The following is a 22,313-nucleotide window of genomic DNA, read 5'->3' on the forward strand; positions in this document are numbered from 1 at the left end:
TTCTGGAGTAACAGGCACCCCTCCCCAAATTAATCTGTTGAATTGAGGTTTTACTGTACGTTTATAAACCCTTCTATACAAATCAGAGGGAAGCCCCCCTGTCAACATTGGACTGAACTGAGCAAAAGTACGTTCAGTTTGATTCCACAGAGTTTCTTCTTTAGGAACCAAATGTATTTTAAGTAAACCCTGACTTACGTTTGTGTGCTCAAGCATATTAGCACTCATATATCTTTTGATATTCAGGATGTACAGTACTATATATAAACTCAAGGCAAGGGACAGAAATTTTGAGCCAGGTTAATATTTTTATTCCTGCTTCCAAGCCGGAAGAAATCTTCCAGGAAAGAAACCAGGGACTTGTTATAAGACTATAAAATAGGTATTTTCAAGACCATTCCAAAATAAAATGAGTATCAGGTTTAAATTGGGCATGCTCTCCTTTTTCTGGGGAACATTAAAGCAGAAGGAAATGTTGACTGTACTGCTGTTTGAAGAGAAAGCAAGAGAAAGCCAGGGGGGAAAAATACAGTCCTCCTTTGCTTACAGAGCTCATTCACCATCACCTAAGTTTAGGAAAATCAGCGTTGGAGGTTTTGCTGAATGTTCTAAGCCATCATGTAAACTGTTTGGCCTTCGCTGGAGGTGATTGGTGGCATACATTTTTCGGAGGCCATCATACAAATTCATGAGGGCATGCAGTGTTCTTCGAATTTCAGGAATAACAGCTACATTGAGCTGCACCCAAATATCCTTTGAGCTTCTCTCAAAATTTCACCTGAGTTTGAATTCCAGTTATTTCCTCAAGGTTATTTTGACAAGCAAGCCTGCACGACTTGAGTCTGCAGATGGCAGAACGTTCCTTTGTTCAGAATCATTCCCTCTACAGTACAGTAAACAAGCAGACCTAAGAACAGCACTGGCCTCTGGCCTCATTACAGGCTAATATTTGTGGAGAGAAGACTGCTCTAGGTACAACAGAAAGGCTGTCCTGGGAGTCTTCCACAACTGGGAAGTCTGACCTGCTACAGTCCAGGCACCAGATCCTGATCTCAAGGTGGCTATGCTACAGACAATACAACAGTTCATAGTTAGCATCTGGTGTTGTGAAAAAATAAGAGCAGCCACAACAGGGAGAGAGAATTGGAGCAAAACTATTAGTTAGAGTTACTTGATTTTTCCTGCTCCTTTCTTGATGGAAAAACTTCAGCCAGGGCCTGTCTGAAGCTCTCCTCATACTCCCCTAGAAATTAACCAGATTTTCCAGTACCAGAATACCCTCTGGAGTGTGTGCGTGTGTGTTAAAAAGTCGAGATGGCCGCTGCAAATGTGTAATTAAAACCCCACTACTTTTTATGTACAATGCATGTAAATAAGAGACTGCAGCTACCATCCTGACTTTTTTGACCTGCCAGACACCCCTGATGCCCATGCGCATCAAACTACTTTGGCAATGCATTTTCTCTTCCCTTTGCTCATAGGTGTGCAGCGGGAGGAGCGTGCCAGCAGTTTACTTCCCTTGTCTGGTTTCCAGAACCCGGGGAGCTTGGAAGCGGCTATTCCTTGTGTGAGCTGCTGGATGGGCCTCTAAAACAGCAGAGGAAGCAGCAAGGGAACAATCTTTATTCTCTGTCCTCCTTAGGCTTCCATGTTGCCATAAGCAGGGGGCAGGGGAAAGGCAGCAGGAGAATGCATTCTGAAGGTGTGAGATCGGTGGCAGGAAGGGCTTTTGGAAATAACGGGGACTGTCAAGGAGAGGAATAGGGGAACAAAAAGGAATTCTTTCCCACTCAGATTTTGCTCTAAGTCAGAGAAGTAGCAGAAACCTGCTAACATTCATTTCTCATCTCATGGGCTTTTATGAATCCTAATATATTTGAACATGGCTTGGGAGAAATTAATCAGTGTGTTTCGTGGCTCACACCACTGCTGCGTGAGCTGCACTGGGTGCCAGTTTGCCTCCAGGTCCAATTCAAGGTGTTGGTCATCACCTTTAAAGCCCTACATGGCATGGGGCCAGGCTACCTGAGGGACCGCCTCATCCCCATCACATCAACCCGTCCCACCCGGTCGTGCAGAGAGGGCGTGCTGCGGACCCCTTCTGTTGAAGAGTTCCAACTTGCGGGGTCATGGAAGCGTGCCTTCTCCACAGTAGCTCCTGCCCTTTGGAACATTCTCCCCCCAGAGGTGAGACAGACCCCTTCGCTCCTGGACTTCCACAAACAGTTAAAGACCTGGTTTTGTCACCACGCCTGGGGCGGGAGGGAGAATAGTCACTGCTGGGGATGGCTAGCTCAGGGCCGCAACTAGGGGGGGCGAGCGGAGCATATGCCCTGGGTGCCATGCTGGGGGGGGCACCAAAATGAGTGCTGAGGGGGTGCCAAAATGGGCACGGAATCCATGTTTGCCCTGGGTGACACAGACCCTAGTTGCAGGCCTGGGCTAGCTCCCTAGAATGGCCCTGTTTTACCTGCAGGTTTATAGAGAACTTTTAGCCATCTGGTCTCCATCATATTTATATTTTATTATGTACTATATTTATTGTATAGCTTTATATTGCATTGTTTTAACTGTGTTTTACTGTAAACTGCCCAGAGTCCCTGCTCAGGGGGTGATGGGTGGTGATAAATTTGATTAATAAATAAAATAAAATACATAAATTTTAATTTACAGAAAGGCAAAGGGGAAAGAGCTATGTTGTTCTCTGATCTCTACCCAAAGCTATAATTTATATCAATAATTAAAATGTTAGAGATGGAAAAGCATTTCTTGGCTTTTCCACATGATATCTACTTGCACCCAAGAAACTGGCTAAAGATTGTATGCTACTTCTGGAAATTAGATGTTCGGTGTTAGTGATCTGAAGCAGGACAGCCATTTCTAATAACATGGCCAAAGTGTAACTGGGGAATTGTCATTCTTAAAGATTAAGTCCTAAAGCTGAAAGGCCTGCCTGAATGGACAGTTAAGCGGGACTGATGTCTGGAAATCTAAGATCAGCCCTACCTCTGCCAAAGGTGTGACCTAGAGCGAGACACGTTCTCTTAAGTTTATTTCTCATCCTGCAAAATAGGAAAGGTATTGATTTTTTTAAAAACCAGGTTCCTTTTCAGCAGGGATGTTGTGAAGGCTAGCAGTTTAAATACTGCAAAGGAAAAGTCCCTGCCTGACACTTGGGAGGGGCTTAGAGGGGACAGTACTGGGTTAGACCAGTGGTTTCACTCAGGAGCAGCAGTTTTACAGGATATCGAATTTGCAGAGATCCATCTGGCATGACCAAACGGTTTTATTTTCTGGAACTCCCTACATGGAAGGCAAGAAACTTTTATCTGTTGGCAAGCAAAATTACCGAGTGTCATCCTAATTTGCTATAGGGTTTTGCTGCATTGTAAAGCAGACAAGTGTTTATAATGAAAACAGCTGGACTATCTCAGATAAGGAGTCAGATAAAAAAGTGAAAGCAATGGACTCATCAGGTAGAAGCTTCTCTTGACCCAACAAAAGTTTCTCCTTCTCCTTCATCAGAGAAACCCAAGCCCTGAACATCTTCGTACTGGTCCCAAAGTTTGGAAAACAACCATAGACAGGAGAAAATATACAATAGTCTCAATAAATCATCCAAGATATGCTAGAAGGAGATATGTTCAGTATCAGCAAACAAATTAACAAGTTATAAATTACTTCACTGTCTTCTAGCAAGTGATGTGCAGCTGGGAGTTCGCTAATCTCCAGTCTGAGGAGAAAAAAGGGATTTTGCACTGTCCTTTTTTCACACAGAACCAGTCTTCTCCCATTTTCCAGCTCACTGCATATTTTTTGTTGGCCAAAATGTATTTTGCACATAAATCTATCTATCTATCTATCTATCTATCTATCTATCTATCTATCTATCTATCTATCTATCCATCCATCCATCCATCCATCCATCCATCCATCCATCCATCCATCCATCCATCCACAAGTGTCTTTAGGATAACTCCTGAATTGTCACAAGCATCCAATCAGTGTGATTGATTGATTGATTGATTGATACACACACACACACACACTGAATTTCCCAGAGCAGCCATTTGTTGTTAGATTTCAACTCCCATAATCCCCCATCTGAAGAATTAATGTCTATCTAGACCTCCACAGATAGTTTTAGTTTAAGCATTTCCCATGCACAAGGTTTTGATGTTAACCCTTTTCCAAGCAGAAGACATGACTGAGCCTGGAGTCAGTCCCAGAAAATTCAGAAGGAAGTGTAAATCGCATGAAAAAGAAGAGAAATGCTTCGGGGATTCTCACCACTGATAAAGGACACACCAGGGTTTATTCCCAGCAGGCAGAAAGTTTGCGGTTTGTGCTCAGTCTCCAGGGAACTTCAGAGATTTATGTTGCTTCATAACTCAGCATCAACTGGAATATTTGCAATACAATAAAAAAATCCTAATAACAGTTAGTACAAGAATATCCAAACTACAGTCTGGAAGGCAGACTGGATATTCTGGTAATGAAGGGAAGAAAACCACTCCGTGTGGTTAACCTCTGCCACTGATTGACAGTTCTTGCTGTCAAGAAGTTCTTCATAATGTTGAATCTGTATCTACATCCTTGAAGTTTCATCCCATTAGTTCTCGTCTTACTCTCCGAGAATGCGTCCAAACCCTCACTCCCATTCAAACGGTGCAGAAAAGAAGCCCTGGAATTAAACCACAGTGGATATAAGGGACTGCATTTTCATGCTGACAGAGGCAATAGCTGTTTTAAGTATCTTCATTCTAGTACTGTATGCAATAAAGATTCTTATCTAGGAATTCTATTGACACGGTGACATGCTGAATTTATGCCTTCGCTTCTGAGCTGCAGAGTAATCTCCTTATCTTTTGCCTGCTCTGTTGTCTAATTGGTAAACAGAAAAGAAACTTCTGCCTAAAATATGGACAGTGGCATCTTGCAGTTGATTTATCAAGGATCCAAAATTGAGAAGACGGAGGAGCCAAACGTTTCCCACCCCTCGTTTGAGGACAGCAGCCTGCCAGTCTGCAGCAGGGCAGCCAAGTGTAGCCTGGATCCACCAGAAAAAGAAAATCAGACTGAGCTTCTTCTCTGGTTTGGTCTGTTTTCAGCTTCTCCCCACTTTAAAACTCATTCCCACAATGTACAGGCATTTTAAATAACTGACTTGGAGCAGACAGAAATGAAAAAAGATAGTAGAAAATTTCAATCTGAAATAGGAGCATCTGAATCAGAGATTTGATATTTAAAAAGTGGCAGAGCTGGAAAGCATGAAGTAAAAATCATTTGGCTTAAAAACTCTGATAAGCTTGCATTAGATGTGACAACGTTTTGAAAGTAAACAAAGCCCTTCAGGATGAAGTGACTTGTCTACCTTGTCTGTATCACAAAAATAATTTAGATTTTCTAAATATCTTTTACAGCACTGAGCAGAAGCAGTGCAGAAAGCTACTACTACCACATCATCAATAGATGTCCAACCAAAATCTGCTCCATTGTAATTTAACCCCCTTGTTTTTGTCCTAGAACAACTCCAAGCCATTCTACATGACAGCCCTTCTGATACTTGAAGATGGCAGTTAAATCTCCCTGCAGCCTTCTTTTCTCTGGGCTAAACATACCGCAGTTCCTGACACAATCCCTTAGCATCCAAGCTCTCACGTACATTTCCAGCATCTTCTAGGTATATGCGGCCTGTCTTTTACAAGTAAATAGAGAACTTTCCCCAGCTGATTAGAGAGAATTTAATTATACCCTTCATTCTCCCCGAGAGCAAGAATGTCAGCAAAGCTGTTGGCTATATCTCATTGGACGTTCTCCTCCTGATTCTCTAGGGATAAAGATGGCCCTTATTCCTTATGAAATCTGTCGTTCATTTGTTGTTGTCAGACTATTCCAGGCGTGGCAATAAACGGACACTTTCCAGAAACTTAACCCCACATCACTCTAAGCAAACTTTCCATAGGCCTTAAGCTTGTGAATCTCATGCTTCAGAAATGACAAATACCTCTCAGTAGAAATAATTATTTTTGCTTTTGACTGCAAAGTGTTTCTTTCAAGCAAAGATCACAATCTTGCAGTAATTTTGCAAGCAACGCCATCAGATTGATCTCAAAAGTCATATATCTTGGAAGGGTAGTGAAATCATTTGGTGGCGCCTGAAATGGATCTGCTCCTTGAAGGGGGAACTGCAGCCGGTCGAAGGTTCGGCAGACCACCTGGTGGCCCTCCCAAGGATTTCTAAGCAGTCATGCTCAGAAACAGAAGGCCCTTCTGCCAGGAAATATTACATAATTGTTTTATGGTCCTATTTCCTGGCATTTGCTCCAGTTTTTTAAACATACAGTATACCTTACTGGGAAAACTAACTCATCCGATGCACAGAAAACCAATTTTCTTTTGACTTTTTCTTATAACAGGGTAAAGCCTGCAGTGGCAGGTTTTGTCCTATCAAATTTTAAAGCTGAAGTTAAATTTTTATTCTCTCTTCAGTTTAACAAATAAATCAGGACAATTGGTGTTATGGGAAAGTTCTTGCGCATAATCACTTTATGGATGGCATACCCCGGCCTCCATTCTTTACCCTAAAGAATCACCAACTGCTACCATTATTTCCTCATCTTCGGACAGGGGGTGGTTTCTTCCCACATCATAATGGCACTTGCTTATTGTTCACTGTCTGGTGGAGTCAGCCAGAGGTTCAAATGCAACATTGCTTGCCAAAACCTGAGAGTGATTTCTTAGATCCAGGGGAGCCAATGCCTTCAACGTCTTCTGCCTCTGCCAATTACCCTTTGTCCTTCCTGCCAGAGTTATTTCCTGCAGTTGTTCTTGTTTCAGCACTTCCAACTGTATATCGTGCTACATCTCCTCTGCATCAGAGTGTGGTCCCTCCCTGTTCCACTGTTCACCTCTTACCTTTTCTACCAACCAGCTTGCGCGCACTACAGACATGGGCTAAATATAAGTTTAGGCAAGAAAATAAACCTAACACAAACCTTGCAAGTTGCCCCCCCCCCAGACCATTCTGACCACCCACCTTCTGTTTATGGGAGTCCTAGTGATGGAGTCATTCTTGCTTCCACTTATTCTTTTAGCCTTTGGATGGAAGGGGCCTTCTTCACATTCACTGTCTCCCATCGTACGAGAAAACATACTTACTTACCCACCTCCCCCTGACCTGCTTAAAATACACATAGTGAGGCTCACTGTGCCACCAACTGTGCTAATCAGTTCCAAAATACTTTGAAATCACCTGCAGTTTCTCCACATTGTACACGCCACCTGCAGATTTGGAACAGTTTTATCCTGCTATTGCTGAGGTGCTTGCAGACTTTGAACTTGCTGGGTCTGGAGCTCAAAGACAACCACACCACTGTGTGACATTTGGTGTTGAGAAAGTTGCTCACTACTGAGCCTGGTGATCATTCTCTAGGTTTTAGACAAGTGTTTTCCTAAGCCCTATTTGGGAATATTAGAAATTGAGCTCAGGGCTCTTGCTTGCAAAACAGGCACTCTCCAATTAAGCTCAAGGCCTTCACCAAAGGGTCAGGAAGGAAATACGGAAAAATGGTTTTCAGGTAAGGTCACAGAAGTGCTTACGACTTCATAAGAGGGTGTTTTTAACAAGGCCACAGAAGAGAAAAGGGAAGCTTTGGGAAGGAAGGAAGGAAGGAAGGAAGGAAGGAAGGAAGGAAGGAAGGAAGGAAGGAAGGAAGGAAGGAAGGAAGGAAGGGCCAAGTGTTGAAATAAAAACGTTTTTAATACAGTTATAAAGGAAAAACCTTGCAGAGAACGGCAGGCTCAGAATGCTCCCAAGATATCTTTATTTTTCACGAATGCTGCCATCTAAAGACCAAGAGTTTTATCTACAGCTGTTTGGTCAGGAGGTGTTGGTGGAGGGAATAACAGATATTTGTCATCTTCAGCACCATGATGACTTATGGGTAAAAACTATTAAATTATTGTCTCAACTTAAAGGCCAACAGATTCACTGTGACATATTTTCATGGATTCTAGTTCTGAATCCAGCATGGTTCTTCCAAATCCAATATGGTTCTTCTAATCTCAGACCGGAAGGAGAGCTGCAGCAGACAAGGGTCCAACAAGCTGCAGCTGAGACTGCAGAAGGAATGGGGAGGAGGCAAAAGTTTCAGAAGGGGCCCTCCCCAGTTTCTTGGCCTGTAAAGGTGAAGGGGGGAGATGTACTTTCAGCCTTGCAAGATTGATGTCAGCCTTGTGAGTAGTCCAGACAAGAAGCACACCCAGAAGTACTGTTCTAACTTTATTATGAGGTTACATCAACAGAATCTTGCAAGGCTGAAAGTACATCTCTCCTCTCCCCCTCACCTTTACAGGCCAAGAAACTGGGGAGGGCCCCTTCTGAAACTTTTGCCTCCTCCCCATTCCTTCTGCAGACTCAGCTGCAGCTTGTTGGACCCTTGTCTGCTGCAGCTCTCCTTCCGGTCTCCCAACATCATTGCCGCATACCACTGCAGAATCTTATGAGTGGAGCCTTTGCTGGGGCCTGACAAGTTGCTTCAAGTCACCCTACTTAGTTTTTTACTTGCTATGTAAGTAACATTAGCAGAAGTAATCCACTATATATAGAAGCTCTTTCTTTCTCATTCCAGGTTAGAATCAGGCTAAATTTAATCAGGATCAAGGTACCTGGCTGAAACCAGACTGTCTGAAGCACCACACCAAAACAAGTTCATGGCAGCTGCCTCTGTGATGCTCACTGTCCAGTCCCAACATGGCTGCAGTTTGCAACACACCTGTGAATACGCAGCTGCACAGGTGTGACCAAAGTGAGCAAGTGTGTGTGTGCAATTTTGCTTTCTTTCCAGATGTCATCAACCAATAATTCCTAAATTCAAAAAGAGAGGAAAAAACATGAAAATGCAGTGAAGAACTAGAATTCCTAGTAATATCTTATTCATGATGGGAACTGCAAAGAGACACTGTGGAAAAGAAACTGGGGAAGCATTAGCTAGAACAAGTCATTTCTGGAAATGAAACTAGTCCTTTCTGGCCTTCTGTTTCCCCCTTGTTTGTTTGTTTTTCATTTTCAACAGCTTCCCAATGGAAAAAAGGGACAGAACAAGTATACGTATCACTGATACATTTATGCTCTTGCATATGACGTTTAAGGTGAGAGTCCTCAGTTACTGTTTTTTCAGAAAAGATATCTTGACAGCATAAGAATGATTAGTACGACTACTAATACAATTCATTATTGTCCCTTGGTTACAAACTGCTTGTTATTGTCCCAGAGTTACCTCTTCTGCTGATTAAATACCTTGTGGAACCATATCTCACACCCAAACCAAAAGTCAAGGTGTGGAGATCTGTCTGGAGACCAATGCAAAACACATCCCTGCATGTTCCAGGATGGAACCTAGCATGGAAAATCAGCTCCCAGGCCATGATCATAAGAGAACTGGTTCCGGCCAAGCCCCGGAGATGAAGCCACAATTCCTCTTTAGATAGCTTGTTAGTTCTGCCTGTTCTCTACTTCCAAGTCTTAAATCTCTTACAGTGAGCTTCCACCTGCATCTCTCAGAATTAATTTTTATTACATGCTGAGAATAGAGATCTATTTCAACCATTAAGATGTCCAATGTAATTTTTATGAACTCCAGGTTTAAAGTTACACATATATAATTCATGCAACATATTAGAGTGTTCCTACAGTATATTACACTTTTCTTCATTCATCTCTTCTCTAATTTATATTACCAGCTGAAAAGTTTCTGTGAAGTAATAAAAAATGCTCAGTGGAAACTGGAAGATGATACTACTCGTTCTCAACATTTTGGGAAGATGACTTTATTTTCCCAGTATAACTGCATTTTATCTTCTAGCCTTCCACCTAAAATGAATACTTGTATACTTGTATAGCTACTACAACAATATATCCTTTACGATCCTTTGCAGTGCTTTAAAAGTGCTGTCCTGCTGCACAGTGAATATCTGTGGCCTTTGGTGATGTTTGAACAAGGCATCTAGAAACACAGAAAGGGGCTGGCTAGAGCAGATCATCAGTGCCCATCTGGTCCAACATCCCAATGGATGCCTTAGCTAAAAGCTGATCAGCAGGAAATGTGATTCATGAGGTTAGTGTTGAGAGGTATGTGGCCTTGAAATGCAAAGACCAACTTAACTGATAAGTTGACAGATCTATCTGGCAGCTAAGGAAAGGGGAGGCAAACTCAGTTACAAGCTAGCTTTGAAGGAAAGAAGACAAGGCTAAAAATACCTGGAGGGTCTGCCCAGGGGCTTTCTTCAGTCCATCTTGGAGCTGCCTGTAGAGCAGACCAATGTGGGCAGCAATATTCCTTGTGACAGGGTGGGTAAAGGCTTGGTGTCCAGATACTGTACCTCCAAGTTGCCTTTCCCAGCTGGAGTGGACCTGTCTGAGGCCTTCTACCTGGGAGAAACTGCTTGTGGTCTCCCATTTTCAGGAAGCCAGGAAGTCCTGCTTTTAATGGAGTACTCCAGGGCTTGGATACAGCCTCCTTCTGGAGGGGAGACTGGCCCCATCCACAGCAGCCTTCCAGAAGACAGTTAAAACAGAGCTTCTCCAGAGGGCTTTGGAGAATTTATTTAATTACTACAGTAATCCTGTTTCATGTGCCAAATGCTACAGTGGTTCCTTGTGGGCAGTCCTCTCTGTAGTGATGCCTACACTGTGAAATGCTTTCTCCCTGCAATTTGTGATTAGCCTGTTATCACCTCTTTTAGGTACTTGTTGAAGATGTATATTTTCACCCAAGTCTTCACCCTGTGAAGATTGAGTACATGGCTCATCAAAAGGGTGATTATCCTTTCCCTTTACCATTTAAATTAATATGGATTTATACTGCACTTTTAATTTAATAAACCATTTTGAGAGACATCTGCAGGGAAAACACTATAAAATATGTTAAATAAAGATAAACGAGCAAACCAATAAATAAAGTTATAGTCTGGGTGCACACACTGTGGTAACAACTTAATGTGTGAACCTGGTCATAAAATTAGTTTCTAAAAGATTTTATATATGATGAATATATATTGAGGAAAGCTGGATTGGAAGAAGATGAGCTATAAAATTGGAGGAAGAAACATCAATAGCTGCACTATGCTGATGACACTACTCTGGGAGCTGAAAATGCAAAGGATCTGGAAGCTCTACTAAGGAAAATCGGGGACAGTGAAAAAAGTGGGTCTCCAATTAAGTACGAAGAATGACAACAGGTACAGCAACCAGCCTTAGAGCTGATAGTGAAGGTTATAAAAAGGTGGAGAGCGTCTACTTTTTAGGATCAACCATCAACAGTAAAGCAACCAGCCATCAAGAAATACACCACAGCCTAGCACTTGACAGAGAGCCATAAAGGCCTTGGAAAAAATATTCAGACGTTATAATGTGTCTATATCTACAAAGATTATTTTGTAGAATATTATGTAGTATATGACCAGCAGCAAGGTGGATGGACACAATTATAGTGGCAACGGGTGCACTGACGAAAAATCTGAAGGGCCAGGTTGAAGACAGATTATCCTGGAGAAAATCTATCTATGTGGTCACTTGGAGTTGACACCAACTTGATGACACATAATCGATCAATCAATCAGTCAGTCAATCCACTGAACAATTTTAGAGAAGACAACGGGACATAAAACTGTGAAAGTCTGGAAACCAAAGGAAGACTTCCAGATTCAAAGTAGGGTTATGAGGCTTGATTGGGCCGCAGAAAGGAGACCGCTGTTTTAAAGTCTATATGAAAACATAAAGATCATTACTTACAGCTAATAAGAAGTTCCGTTTTTTTAAAAATGCCTTGCATTATGAGAAATAGCTCAGTGAGAACAAGGAGGTTTGAGGAAGTCTATGAAGTCAGTTTGGTTATTTCAACCCCGCACATCCCCCTTGGCAAGACCACTGCTTACCAGTCCTTGGCTTTCAGGGTTCTGGGCACCCACTAATATGGGCTCTGTAGTGATGCTGTCCTACTAGGAGGATATCTGTTGGTGTAACGCTCCCTCCGTCATTCAGCAGTTCTCTAGACTTTAGTGGATTGTACAGTAACGTTTGCCCTTTTACCTCAATGGGGAAGCCTTGAAATAAGAAAGGTGTTTTTCAGAATTGCCTGTACCATAAGAGCATAAAGCAGCCCTGCTGGCTCATACCAAAGACTCACTTTTACTGAATCTAAATTCTTACTTCCTGTAATGACTGACTGGAAAGCAGACCTCTCCTATTGCTTCTGCTACTGGACTGAAAGCAGTGGGTGTCTTCTGCTGGGGTTCACCGATTCCTTAGAAGCTTCCCAAACTTAGGTTTTTTGGAATAGGAGTACCTGAGCGAATTCTGAATGGCTGAGCCCCCCATCTTTATTAATTTAATTAATTTATTAAATGTATATGCTGCCTGGCTCCCAGCAACTCTGGGCGGTTTACAAATGGTTAAAAACATTTTAAAAACAAGAAAACAACACAAAACAAAAAGGAACAAAGATGGCAGGGATAACAGACCCAGATGGGAACAAAGAAAAAGAAGGGGGGCTTCAATCACCCTCGCCAAAGGCCTGGGCGAAGTGCCAGGTCTTCAGGGCCCTTTGAAACACCCGTAGGGCGGGGGCTGTTCAAATCTTGGGGGAACCTCATTCCAGAGATCAGGCACTGTTACAAAGAAGGCACGCGTTCAGGATCCTGATAGATGGCATTGTTTAATTGAAAGAGCCCAGAGTGCACCAACTGTGCCAAATCAGATTGTCCAGGCAGATACTATGGGGGACTGGCAGTCCTTCAAGTAACCATGCCCGATGTCATGTAGGGCACTGGATCTGTAAGTAGTATCCAGGAGTGACTATCCATCAACAGAACAGCATCTGTTAGCGGAATGGTTTTCCCCCTCCCGTTCAACATCCCCCTAAATATGTTTCAAAGGTTTGGGAGAGCTTTCAGAGAAGATTTGTGGGACTTCAGGTAAGAAGAAGGGAAGGGAAAATTTTGTTGTGAGAACAGAAATCTGAGAAAAAACTTTAAGCGCTGTCTCTAGAGTTCAGAACAATACTTAATTACAGCTTTGACCCCAGAGAGAGACCACTGCATTAAGAAAGCAATCATTGTTGTAAACATTTTGTAATTGGTTTATTTCTAGAGTATTTCTGAAGGACTTTTATTTCTTCAGTGACTTCCGTTGGCCACCTTGGGAGACAAAAACTGCACAAATTACGTGGGGCTCTTGGGATTTGCCCAACAATGTTGCAGCCCTAATTAATACCCAGGGAGAGTGATCATAGTTCGTAACAACAGGTTATTGTTTTTTGCAGTGACGGTTTGCTTGAAAATGTGCATTACTTGGAAACAAAGCCAATTAACCCTGACATTTGCTATGTGGGGAGTTTAGAAAACACTTGTTCTTCTAGGGGTCCCATATGAACAATGAACTTTGCAGGATATTGGGACCACTTTATGCCTTTTAAATGTGGATTTGCCTATAGTTAAGAGCTGAGATGTGGAACGTTGAGTTTTATATATTAATAATTAAATAACATTGAATTAATGTTGTTATTTTAGGGCTCTGTTTGGACTTTTGGCTGATACCTGGATCGGAGGAGACATTACTTATTGGATTTGCCTTGAGTTAAGAAATGGGTTATGGGATTAAGATTTTTATATTTGTTAATTAAGAGCAGGTGAAGGGGTGGTGAAATTGTTTATATTTGTTGTGGTGAAGATGGGAAGTTGCTTTTTTAGGGTTTTTTTTTTAAAAAAAAATATTTGCTTTTTTGCACCTTTTTTCCTTTCTTTTTTAGTTTGTGTCATCTTTTATTATTGTAATCAACACTTTTAATAAAATTGTTATTTAAAAAATGAACAATGAACATTGCAGGGTTCTGAAACATTCATCAGCTACCCTGCATCTGGTACCTAAGGACCAGGCATGGACTATGCCATCAGTACTGCGATGTTGAGGCACAACTTCCAAGTAATACAAAGGAATCTCAAAATGTTGTTGCTCATGCAGTAATGACAATGCACCTTTTCTTGCAAGAGATGATGGACTAAATTACAAAATACACAGAGAATGTCATTGATAACCAATGGCCCTGTTTGCACAACACACACAACTGGGTTAATGGGAAGAGATTAGTATACTGCAAAACCACCAAAAAGGGGTTTTTCCCCAGGAAGATTTAATTCCAAGCAGACCCTATCAGGTAAGAATTTAACTCGATTCAATTAGTCAGGTCATGAAAGTACTGAAAAATAGTCATTTAACCCATTTTGTCTGCCTAGACCTCCAAGAAAAGGAAGTGGAGAGAAAGGCTGGCTGGAAAAGTCACTGCCAAGACCTGGCAATACAGAATATGCCTCCTTAATATTGATCGATGGCAGCAGCCAAGCTATGCCTATTGCTGTGTACCGGGTCAATAGGGAAAGGGGATATGAGAAAGCCTTGGCCGTATGTTCCTCCTGGTGCGAGGTTAATGTGATACGGAGAAAATGTACGGGAAAATGATTTTTGATTCTGTTAGTGTGACTGTGTGCCAATGGTAGGCAATTTTGACTGGGTTGGTGGCTGTCTTGGTTTAGCGTATGATAGGAATAGGGCCAGTGAGGAGATGATGATGATGATGATGATTGATTGATTAAACTTGTACGCTGCTGACTCTCAACGACTCTGGGCAGCTCACAACAATCAAACAAAGAAATTACAATAAAATCAATAGAACAGGAAAGGTAAAGATGAAACGAGGGGTCTCACTCTCCCTTGCCAAAGGCCTGGCTGAAGAGCCAGATCTTCACAGCTCTTCTAAACAACTGTAAGGGTCGAGTCTGCGTCAGACTTGGAAAGCGAAACCTATGCTGAGTCACGAGGGGAAAACAAAACTTACCAGGAAGGTTTTGGGGAAATAGAAATCCGAAGTGACTCAGCAGAGCAGGAAGGTTTAGAGAGTCTGATTGGGCAGAATTTGGAGGATGGCTTGAATCCTCCAATGAGTGCTCGTGAGAGGAGAGGAGAGCAGAGAGGCGCGCCTGGCAAAAGGCAGTCTGATTGGCTACCGAGAAGAAACGGCGCGAAAAGGACGGGATAAAAAGGCACCACTGCAAGGAGCAGGCAGCCGGAGACAACCGATCGCTTGAGCCGCCAGAGCTTACGGAAGAGTCCTTGCCGGGAAGTGAAGCCTCAACTGTAGCTGATATGGAATCAGTGCCAGCTTCTCCTGCCTCTGACGATCCTCTGGCCCCGCTCCCTGCTTCTGCCAAGTCAAGCCTCGTTTCCAGCGCCAAGCCTTGTCTTGCCGCTCCTGCCGAGTTCTGCCCCGCTCCCAGTCCCAAGCCCCGCGCTGCTGTTCCCACTCCTGGTTCTAGCCCAGTGCCTTAACCACTTAGACCAAACTGGCTCTCCAGTCCCTCCAATGACCAGGCCTTCTGGCCAGATGGAAAAGATCGTAGCACCACCCCCTTTGAGCTTTAATCTGGAGGACTGGAAACCCCTTTCAGAGGCGTCTGAGCATCTGCTTTTATTGGCCAAACCGAGCAAGGCATTTTGGGGATAAGCAAATGGCTGTTCATTGATCCCTAACACAAACTGCATTAGGCAATTTTGAGACACAGTTAGAAAAACCAGACCTTGCTTCTGGAATTAAAAAGTCATAAAGAGTCTGGTATCATCTTTTCCAGCTAACAAATCTTATTGTACAGTTGTTCTCTGCTTTAATAGCTTTGGAGGAAAATTTGGTGAAGGAGATGACTGCACGAACCCACAACCAATTAATCACAATTGGCTGGGTTTCTAAAATATGTTAAGCCAGAATCAACCAAACCATATTGTCATGAAATGTGAATCTAGATAGTGGATTTTATTTTAAAAATAATGCTGTCTATGATAAACTATTTCGTATTGCCTTGGATTCTGTGAGTATCATACAGCTATTAGGACTAGTAGCTCTAATCTTCATAAACTTCTCCAGATGCCTTTAAAGTTGTGAAAATTGATGGCCTTCTGGTAACAGTGAAATCCAGAGTATAACTATGCATTGAGTGTAAGTATAATTTTATTGATCCTGACCTACCCCTAGTTATTTTATTCCATTAATCCTCAAAATAAAAGGCAAGAGGAATGAACCCAATTGCACTTTCAAAGCAGTCTGTGATCTCAGACTTGGAATCAGACATGGTACAGAAATCAGCTGGAGCGCTGATGCCGGAAGCCAGGGACGGACAACCTGCAGCTGCCAACCTTTCGGCTGGGTTTGCACAATATCTTAAAACATATATCTGGGGGAATAAGACATGGATGCTGGGCTCACGCAATATGCTGTGCCTGAGCCAATCATCCTATTGCAGCTTAATATGATGGTTTCATTCTCTTAAAGAAGAGACATCCTTCTCCAGTATCCCAGATTAAATGTAGAAGATTGTTGCATTTGTCTGATGGGCAGTACTTTTTCAGGGGCTTCATAATTATGTTTTATTCATCTAGAGGTCCCTCTGCTGCTGCTGCTTCAGCTCAGTAGGTGCCCTAAGACCTTTCCACGTTTTCAAGGTTTTGAAATAGGGGCTGTTACCTGTGTGTCTTCCTGGCCTCTGGACATCTATTCTACTTTATCCCTTATTTTTCCTTCCCTCTTTGCCTAAATTGCCCAGGTTCCTTCCACCTCTCCACTCTTCTTCCTTAGGCCATTTCCACACCGCCATCAGAACATGCAGAGAGCGCCATGAGCCAGGATTCGTCCCAATTAACTGATAGGAGCAGGGCTGTTCCTCCCAGCTAATCAACTTCGCTTGTCTCCAACTCTCTTTCTTGGCTCCTTCCTCTTCTTTGCCCTTCTTCCTCTTTCTAGCCTGGATTAAATGCCTGCAGCTTTATGATGAGCTGTGCAACTTTCCTGCAGTTGTTCTGGATAACCTCTGGGTCTGCTCACTGATTCCTGATATCTGTCCCTACTACAATTCCTGTATACTGAGGTAAGTGATGCAGTGGCTGCCTTCTCTTGGTGCCTGGGGGCTGTGGGGGCCTGGATGGGGAACAACAGGCTTCAGCTGAACCCTGGTAAGATGGAGTGGCTGTGGGTTGATGGCTCCTCAGTATCCGAGAAGTTGTCATCTTTAGTTCTGGATGGGGTTGCACTGCCCCAGACAGACCTGGTCTGTAATCTGGGGGTCCTTCTGGACTCATGACTCCTGCTCAAAGAACAGATGGCATGCGTGGCCAGGAGGGCCTTTGCACAACTCCATGTTGTGCGCCAGTTACGCCCTTTCCTGGATCAAGATGCCCTCCGGACAGTCACTCATGCCCTGGTCATCTCCCACATAGACTATTGCAATGCGCTTTACATGGGGCTACCCTTGAAGAGTATCCAGAAGCTTCAACTGGTCCAGAATGCGGCCACGCGGGCAGTTATTGGTACCCCAAGATCAGCACATGTGATATCACTGCTGTGCGAGCTGCACTGGGTGCCAGTTTGCTTCCGGGTCCAATTCAAGGTGTTGGTTATCACCTTTAAAGCCCTACATGGCATGGGACCGAGTTACCTAAGGGACCGTCTCATCCCCTTAACATCGATCCGTCCCACCCAGTCATGCAGAGAGGGCATGATGTCATGAGTAAGGATGGCGAGCAGGGGGCTCTCACCCAGACTGTCAAGCGCATGCGTAGCACTGAGGAACTGTTCAGCCATTCAAAGAGACACAGATCGGGACCGCCTTAACCTTTGGGGTTTATATGGCTGGGTTTTCCACGCTTTCTCAGTTTGTTAGGATTCTTGTTAAGTACTACTAATAAATATTAGAGACCAAGTCCTCGCCTCAGTGTGTTTCCTGGTAATCAGGACACATGCTGTGAATCCCTCCGGTAAAGGAATTCCACTTGGCGGGATCCAGGAGGCAGGCCTTCTCTGCAGTGGCCCCCGCCCTTTGGAACATTCTGCCCCCGGAGGTGAGGCAGGCCTCTTCGCTCCCAGCCTTCCGGAAGAACTTGAAAACCTGGTTCTGCCGCCTTGCTTGGGGTGGGAGGGGCAACAGTTCTACTTGGGGGTGGCTAGCACTGTAGATCTCTCCCCAGCGAATAAGATCTTTGCCTCTTGGATTTTGTATCTATTTTATCCTTATTTATTGGTTTGTTATATTGCAATTTATATGATTTTAATTCTTGATTTTACTGTAAACTGCCCAGAGTCCCCCTTTTGGGAGAGATGGGAGGTAATAGAAATCTGATAACTAACTAACTAACTAACTAACTAACTAACTAACTAACTAACTAACTAACTATTTGAGTCTACGGCTAGCCTGAGACTGGGCTATTGGGAATAATAGGACACTGGTGCTAAAATAACCCTGACCCTAACATATAAAATGTTAAATTGTGTTTGGCATTGTGTTTTTAAATTAGGGAAAATAGCAGTATATTTTACGACTACTTCTATTCCTCAGTGGGGCCCAGGATGACAAATAGCAGGGATTGTCAATCAGAGAAATGAGGGGGTGTTGATGTCTTAAAGGAGACGAGGAAACAGAACTTCGTCAACTGGGAATTTGTGAAGGGAGGTTGCGAGAGACTCTTTTTCTTATAAAAGGTTGCAATATATTTAGTGGATGCGTTTTTGTAGTGTGAACGTTGCTGAAGTTGATATTGATAGGAAAGAAAAAAAATATTGCCACTTCAATCTGCACGTAAGTATATATTCATACAATAAAAAAGTCTTCTTTTTTTTAGCAGAGAGAGACAGGAAGAAACCCCTCAGTTGTAGCAAATGTGCCAAATATGCAACTGAGATTCTATTTCTCCCCATAACACAGGATGGAAAGACCACATCAAATCATATAATTTGTTCACTGTGCATGTTTTCACAGAGATCCAAAATAGCCAAAAGAAAACTAATTAGAGACTAATTTATCTAGTCAGCATCATCCCTTCTTTTATGTTATACATTACTTACAATGTGTCTTTCAGTAGTATATCTCCCAATTAGCTGTATAATGATAAATTAAAAGCAATTGCCAACAAAGGAACAGTAAAAATCAAAAGAATACATCCAATCCAGACTCCAAAAGATAATTGCCATGTGCTATTAAGTAATAGAATTTGTTGAAGCATGATTGATCTACAATTACTGGCCTTTTATGAGTGTATTTGACAGATTTAAGATGAATGGGGCTCAACCAGTTTCCCTAATCTGGCATTCTATAGATGTGCTTAACTATAGCTTCCAACATCCAGCTGCAGATAGACTGACGTTAGAAAGCACACCTTGCACAAAAGGTGCATATTCTTACAGAACATTCAATATACAAAACCTGCCAAAAAGAATCAATAAAATAACTCCCCCCACAGGTCTAATTGATACCTTTTATTTGATCTAACTACTTTTAGGGTTCTTAAAAGTTCTTAAAAAAAAAAGGAAGATGAAAAGGAAAAGGAAAAGTTAGGAACCTGGAATTGGAAGGGGTCATTCGGGGGTTTCAGGCCAGCCCTTGCTTCATGCAGGAATCCAGATTACAGTACAGCAGACTTTTGTACAGCTTCCACAGGAAAACATCCAGCAAAGGGGAGCTCACCGCTTATCTAAGTTAATTTACTCTATTATCAAACTGCTTTTAATATCTGGAAAGGCTTTTTCCCCCCTCTAATATTAAACTGGACTCTGCCCTCCGGTAATTTATCTCCATTTCTAGATGGAGAAAGAGCAGCCTTGACCACCTTCTGTGTGATAACTCTTCAAATACTTGAAAAACACCACTTGACCTTTTGAATACAATAAAGTAAATCTGAATTAAAGCCTAGCAAATACATTAAAGTGATGATTGATTGATGGAACAAGCATGTTAGTTTAAAGTGCTTTTATTGATTGATTTGTTTGTTTTCACATTTAAGGGAAGGGATTATCATATTTAAAGAAAGGGATAAACTAAGCAATGATTAGTTGTTCCAGAATGTATTCTTGGGATCTGGAGCTTCCTTGGAAGTTACTCAGAGGTTAATTTTTTCTTTTTAATTCTATAGCATAGTAGTTGGGTGTTCATGCTGCTTTTTCTTGCTGGGAAATCCTTGTGAAGTCCAGCAGCCAGATGTGTAGACTATTTAGCCGTGACAAGTCACGTTGCCCGGGGTGCACCACAAGGAGGCTGGTCTGCATTGCACCGAGTTGGGCTGAGAGGGAGGGACTGGCCCAAGGGCACCCAGCCAGCTTTCGTGCCTAAGGCGGGACTAGAACTCAGAGTCTCCTGGTTTCTAGCCCATTGCCTTAACCACTAGACCAAGCTGGCTCTCAGAGGTTAATTGAGGAAAGGTTGATAAACAGAGAGTTCTTACCCCTTTCATAAATCTTTGAATAATAGTCAGTAATAATGATGGACGTTTGTGCATGAACTGGCAATCAATTTTTAAAGGAACTTTAAAAGGCTTTTTCCAGTTTTAGTTCCTACTTTTGTTTTTGGGTAGACATACTACTGCACAATAACAGTTACGCCAAATTCTTGGACTGCACATTTTCTTTTGGATCTCAGCTTTTCTTTCAATGAAAGCTGGGAACTTGAGGATTATCACCAGGGATGAGGAACCTGCCCCCCTTACACATGCCCATGCCCTCCCAATCACAGTCCATCAGTTAGGCATGATCAGACCATACCTGACTTCTAGTGACTGTATGAAGGAACTCCTACCATCTCACCCTGATCTCGGTGATACTTTGCGGGTCCCAGAGGGATTTGCCAGTGACCCTGAGCCTATCCATTTATTTTACTTTTCACATTCTTCATTTCCCAATCCTACCCTAATCTAAACTGTCACAGAATAGACAAGGCAGTATCTAAAATATCCTTTCAACTACATAAAGAGTTGGAAGGGAGTTGAAGTTCTCTCAGTGATGTCACTTCGTAGAAATACCACATTCAGGTTATACTCTGCCCATCACTCTTGGCAAATGATTTTTTTCCTCAGTTCTCTAGATGAGATGGAGCAGTTATTTTTTTGTTGTTTCCTTGCTCAGAAACCTTGTTAAAATAAAATCAATCCGTATCTTGAAATATATCCTTGCACGTAGGCGCAGTCTCACAGGGCTTACTCAGTTGCAGGCTAACTGCACAAATAGTATTATACCCCATCTTCGTTTCAGCTTATGTCACATGCATAACAATTACATCCTATCTATATCCCTTTTTTCATGTGCAAGCTGGAACAAAATGACTTGTAGGAAGAAGTTTTGGGGAGATGGTTGAGATAAGGAATTTTTACCGTTTTTCCCATGCATTCATCTTAGGGGGTCTCTCAGCTACAAAGCTATATAAATACTGTAAATACTTTATCTGCATGCTCGTAACTTTTTTTTCTGCAGCTGGAGAAAAGGCTAAACAAATGCATAAAAGACTAATTTAAAACAAACAAAAATTCGGTGCTCCCATGACCCTAATCCCTGGGATATCTTGCCACGAACCACTAAAGCTGAAATATAGAGGATACATGACATCTTTTTGAGGCACACAGAAAAGAAAGTCATCAGATTCAAAGCCAGAGGATTTTCCAGTTGAGTTTTTAAAAAAAAAAATCATGTTTATGTGTGCCCAGAAATGAGGATGTTTGCACAGCTATGAGATCCAAGGGGACAGAGAAAATAGCAGGCTAGATGTGAAAGCCTAGGTTCGAAGCCTCCTCAGTGAATCTAATTTTCTCCGTGCTTTTTCCTGGACAGCCTGGCCAAGGTAATTCATGCACTAATAACCTCCCAGTGGGATTATTGTAATATTTGATATATATATCAAAAGTTTCAGCAAGTACAGTAGCTAGAATGTTACCAAGAACAATCCAATAGAATCAAATTACTCCCAGCTCTGAAGAGACTGTACTGGTTGTTGATTCCCTTCTGATCTCAATTTGAGATGTTGGTTCTGCCTTTGAAGCTCTACATGGTGTGGGAACTAAACATCTGAAGGAGTGTCTCTCCTAAACCAGACTGTGACCATCTTAAATCATCAGGCATGAGTTTTCTCCACGTAACATTACTTCATGATAAAGCAAAAAACTCACAAGCTTTTCAGCACCAGTTTAGAGCATTTTCATTTGGTTGATTTGTTAGTTCAGTTTCCTGCATTCAACTGATTTATTATAATATTCTATTGTATTTCATTGTTTATGCTTTATTTGCTATACTTTCCCTATTTGATTCTCCGATCCATAAGAATGAAGGGCAGTCTAAACATTATTTCAATAGATATTGAAATATAAATAAACGAGCAAGAAAAAAAGAACCACATTTCCCCAGATTGGTCTTTCTGCCCAAACTCTGTTCAGTTCATTCCTCTCTCTCCCACATACAAGG

General features: G+C 42.3%; 1 protein-coding gene across 1 annotated transcript in view; it reads right to left on the bottom strand.

Annotated features, from left to right (window-relative positions):
- The window catches only part of SLCO2B1 (solute carrier organic anion transporter family member 2B1), a 67,751-nt gene extending 60,611 nt beyond the window's left edge, over window positions 1-7,140 (bottom strand). The window contains exon 1 of the mRNA XM_063304756.1: window positions 7,040-7,140. Within this exon, the coding sequence (XP_063160826.1) occupies window positions 7,040-7,140 (101 nt within the window). The remainder of the gene's footprint in view (window positions 1-7,039) is intronic.
- Window positions 7,141-22,313: the final 15,173 nt, after the last annotated feature.

Source organism: Candoia aspera, chromosome 5 (genome assembly GCF_035149785.1).
Source record: "Candoia aspera isolate rCanAsp1 chromosome 5, rCanAsp1.hap2, whole genome shotgun sequence".
NCBI lineage: Eukaryota > Metazoa > Chordata > Lepidosauria > Squamata > Boidae > Candoia > Candoia aspera.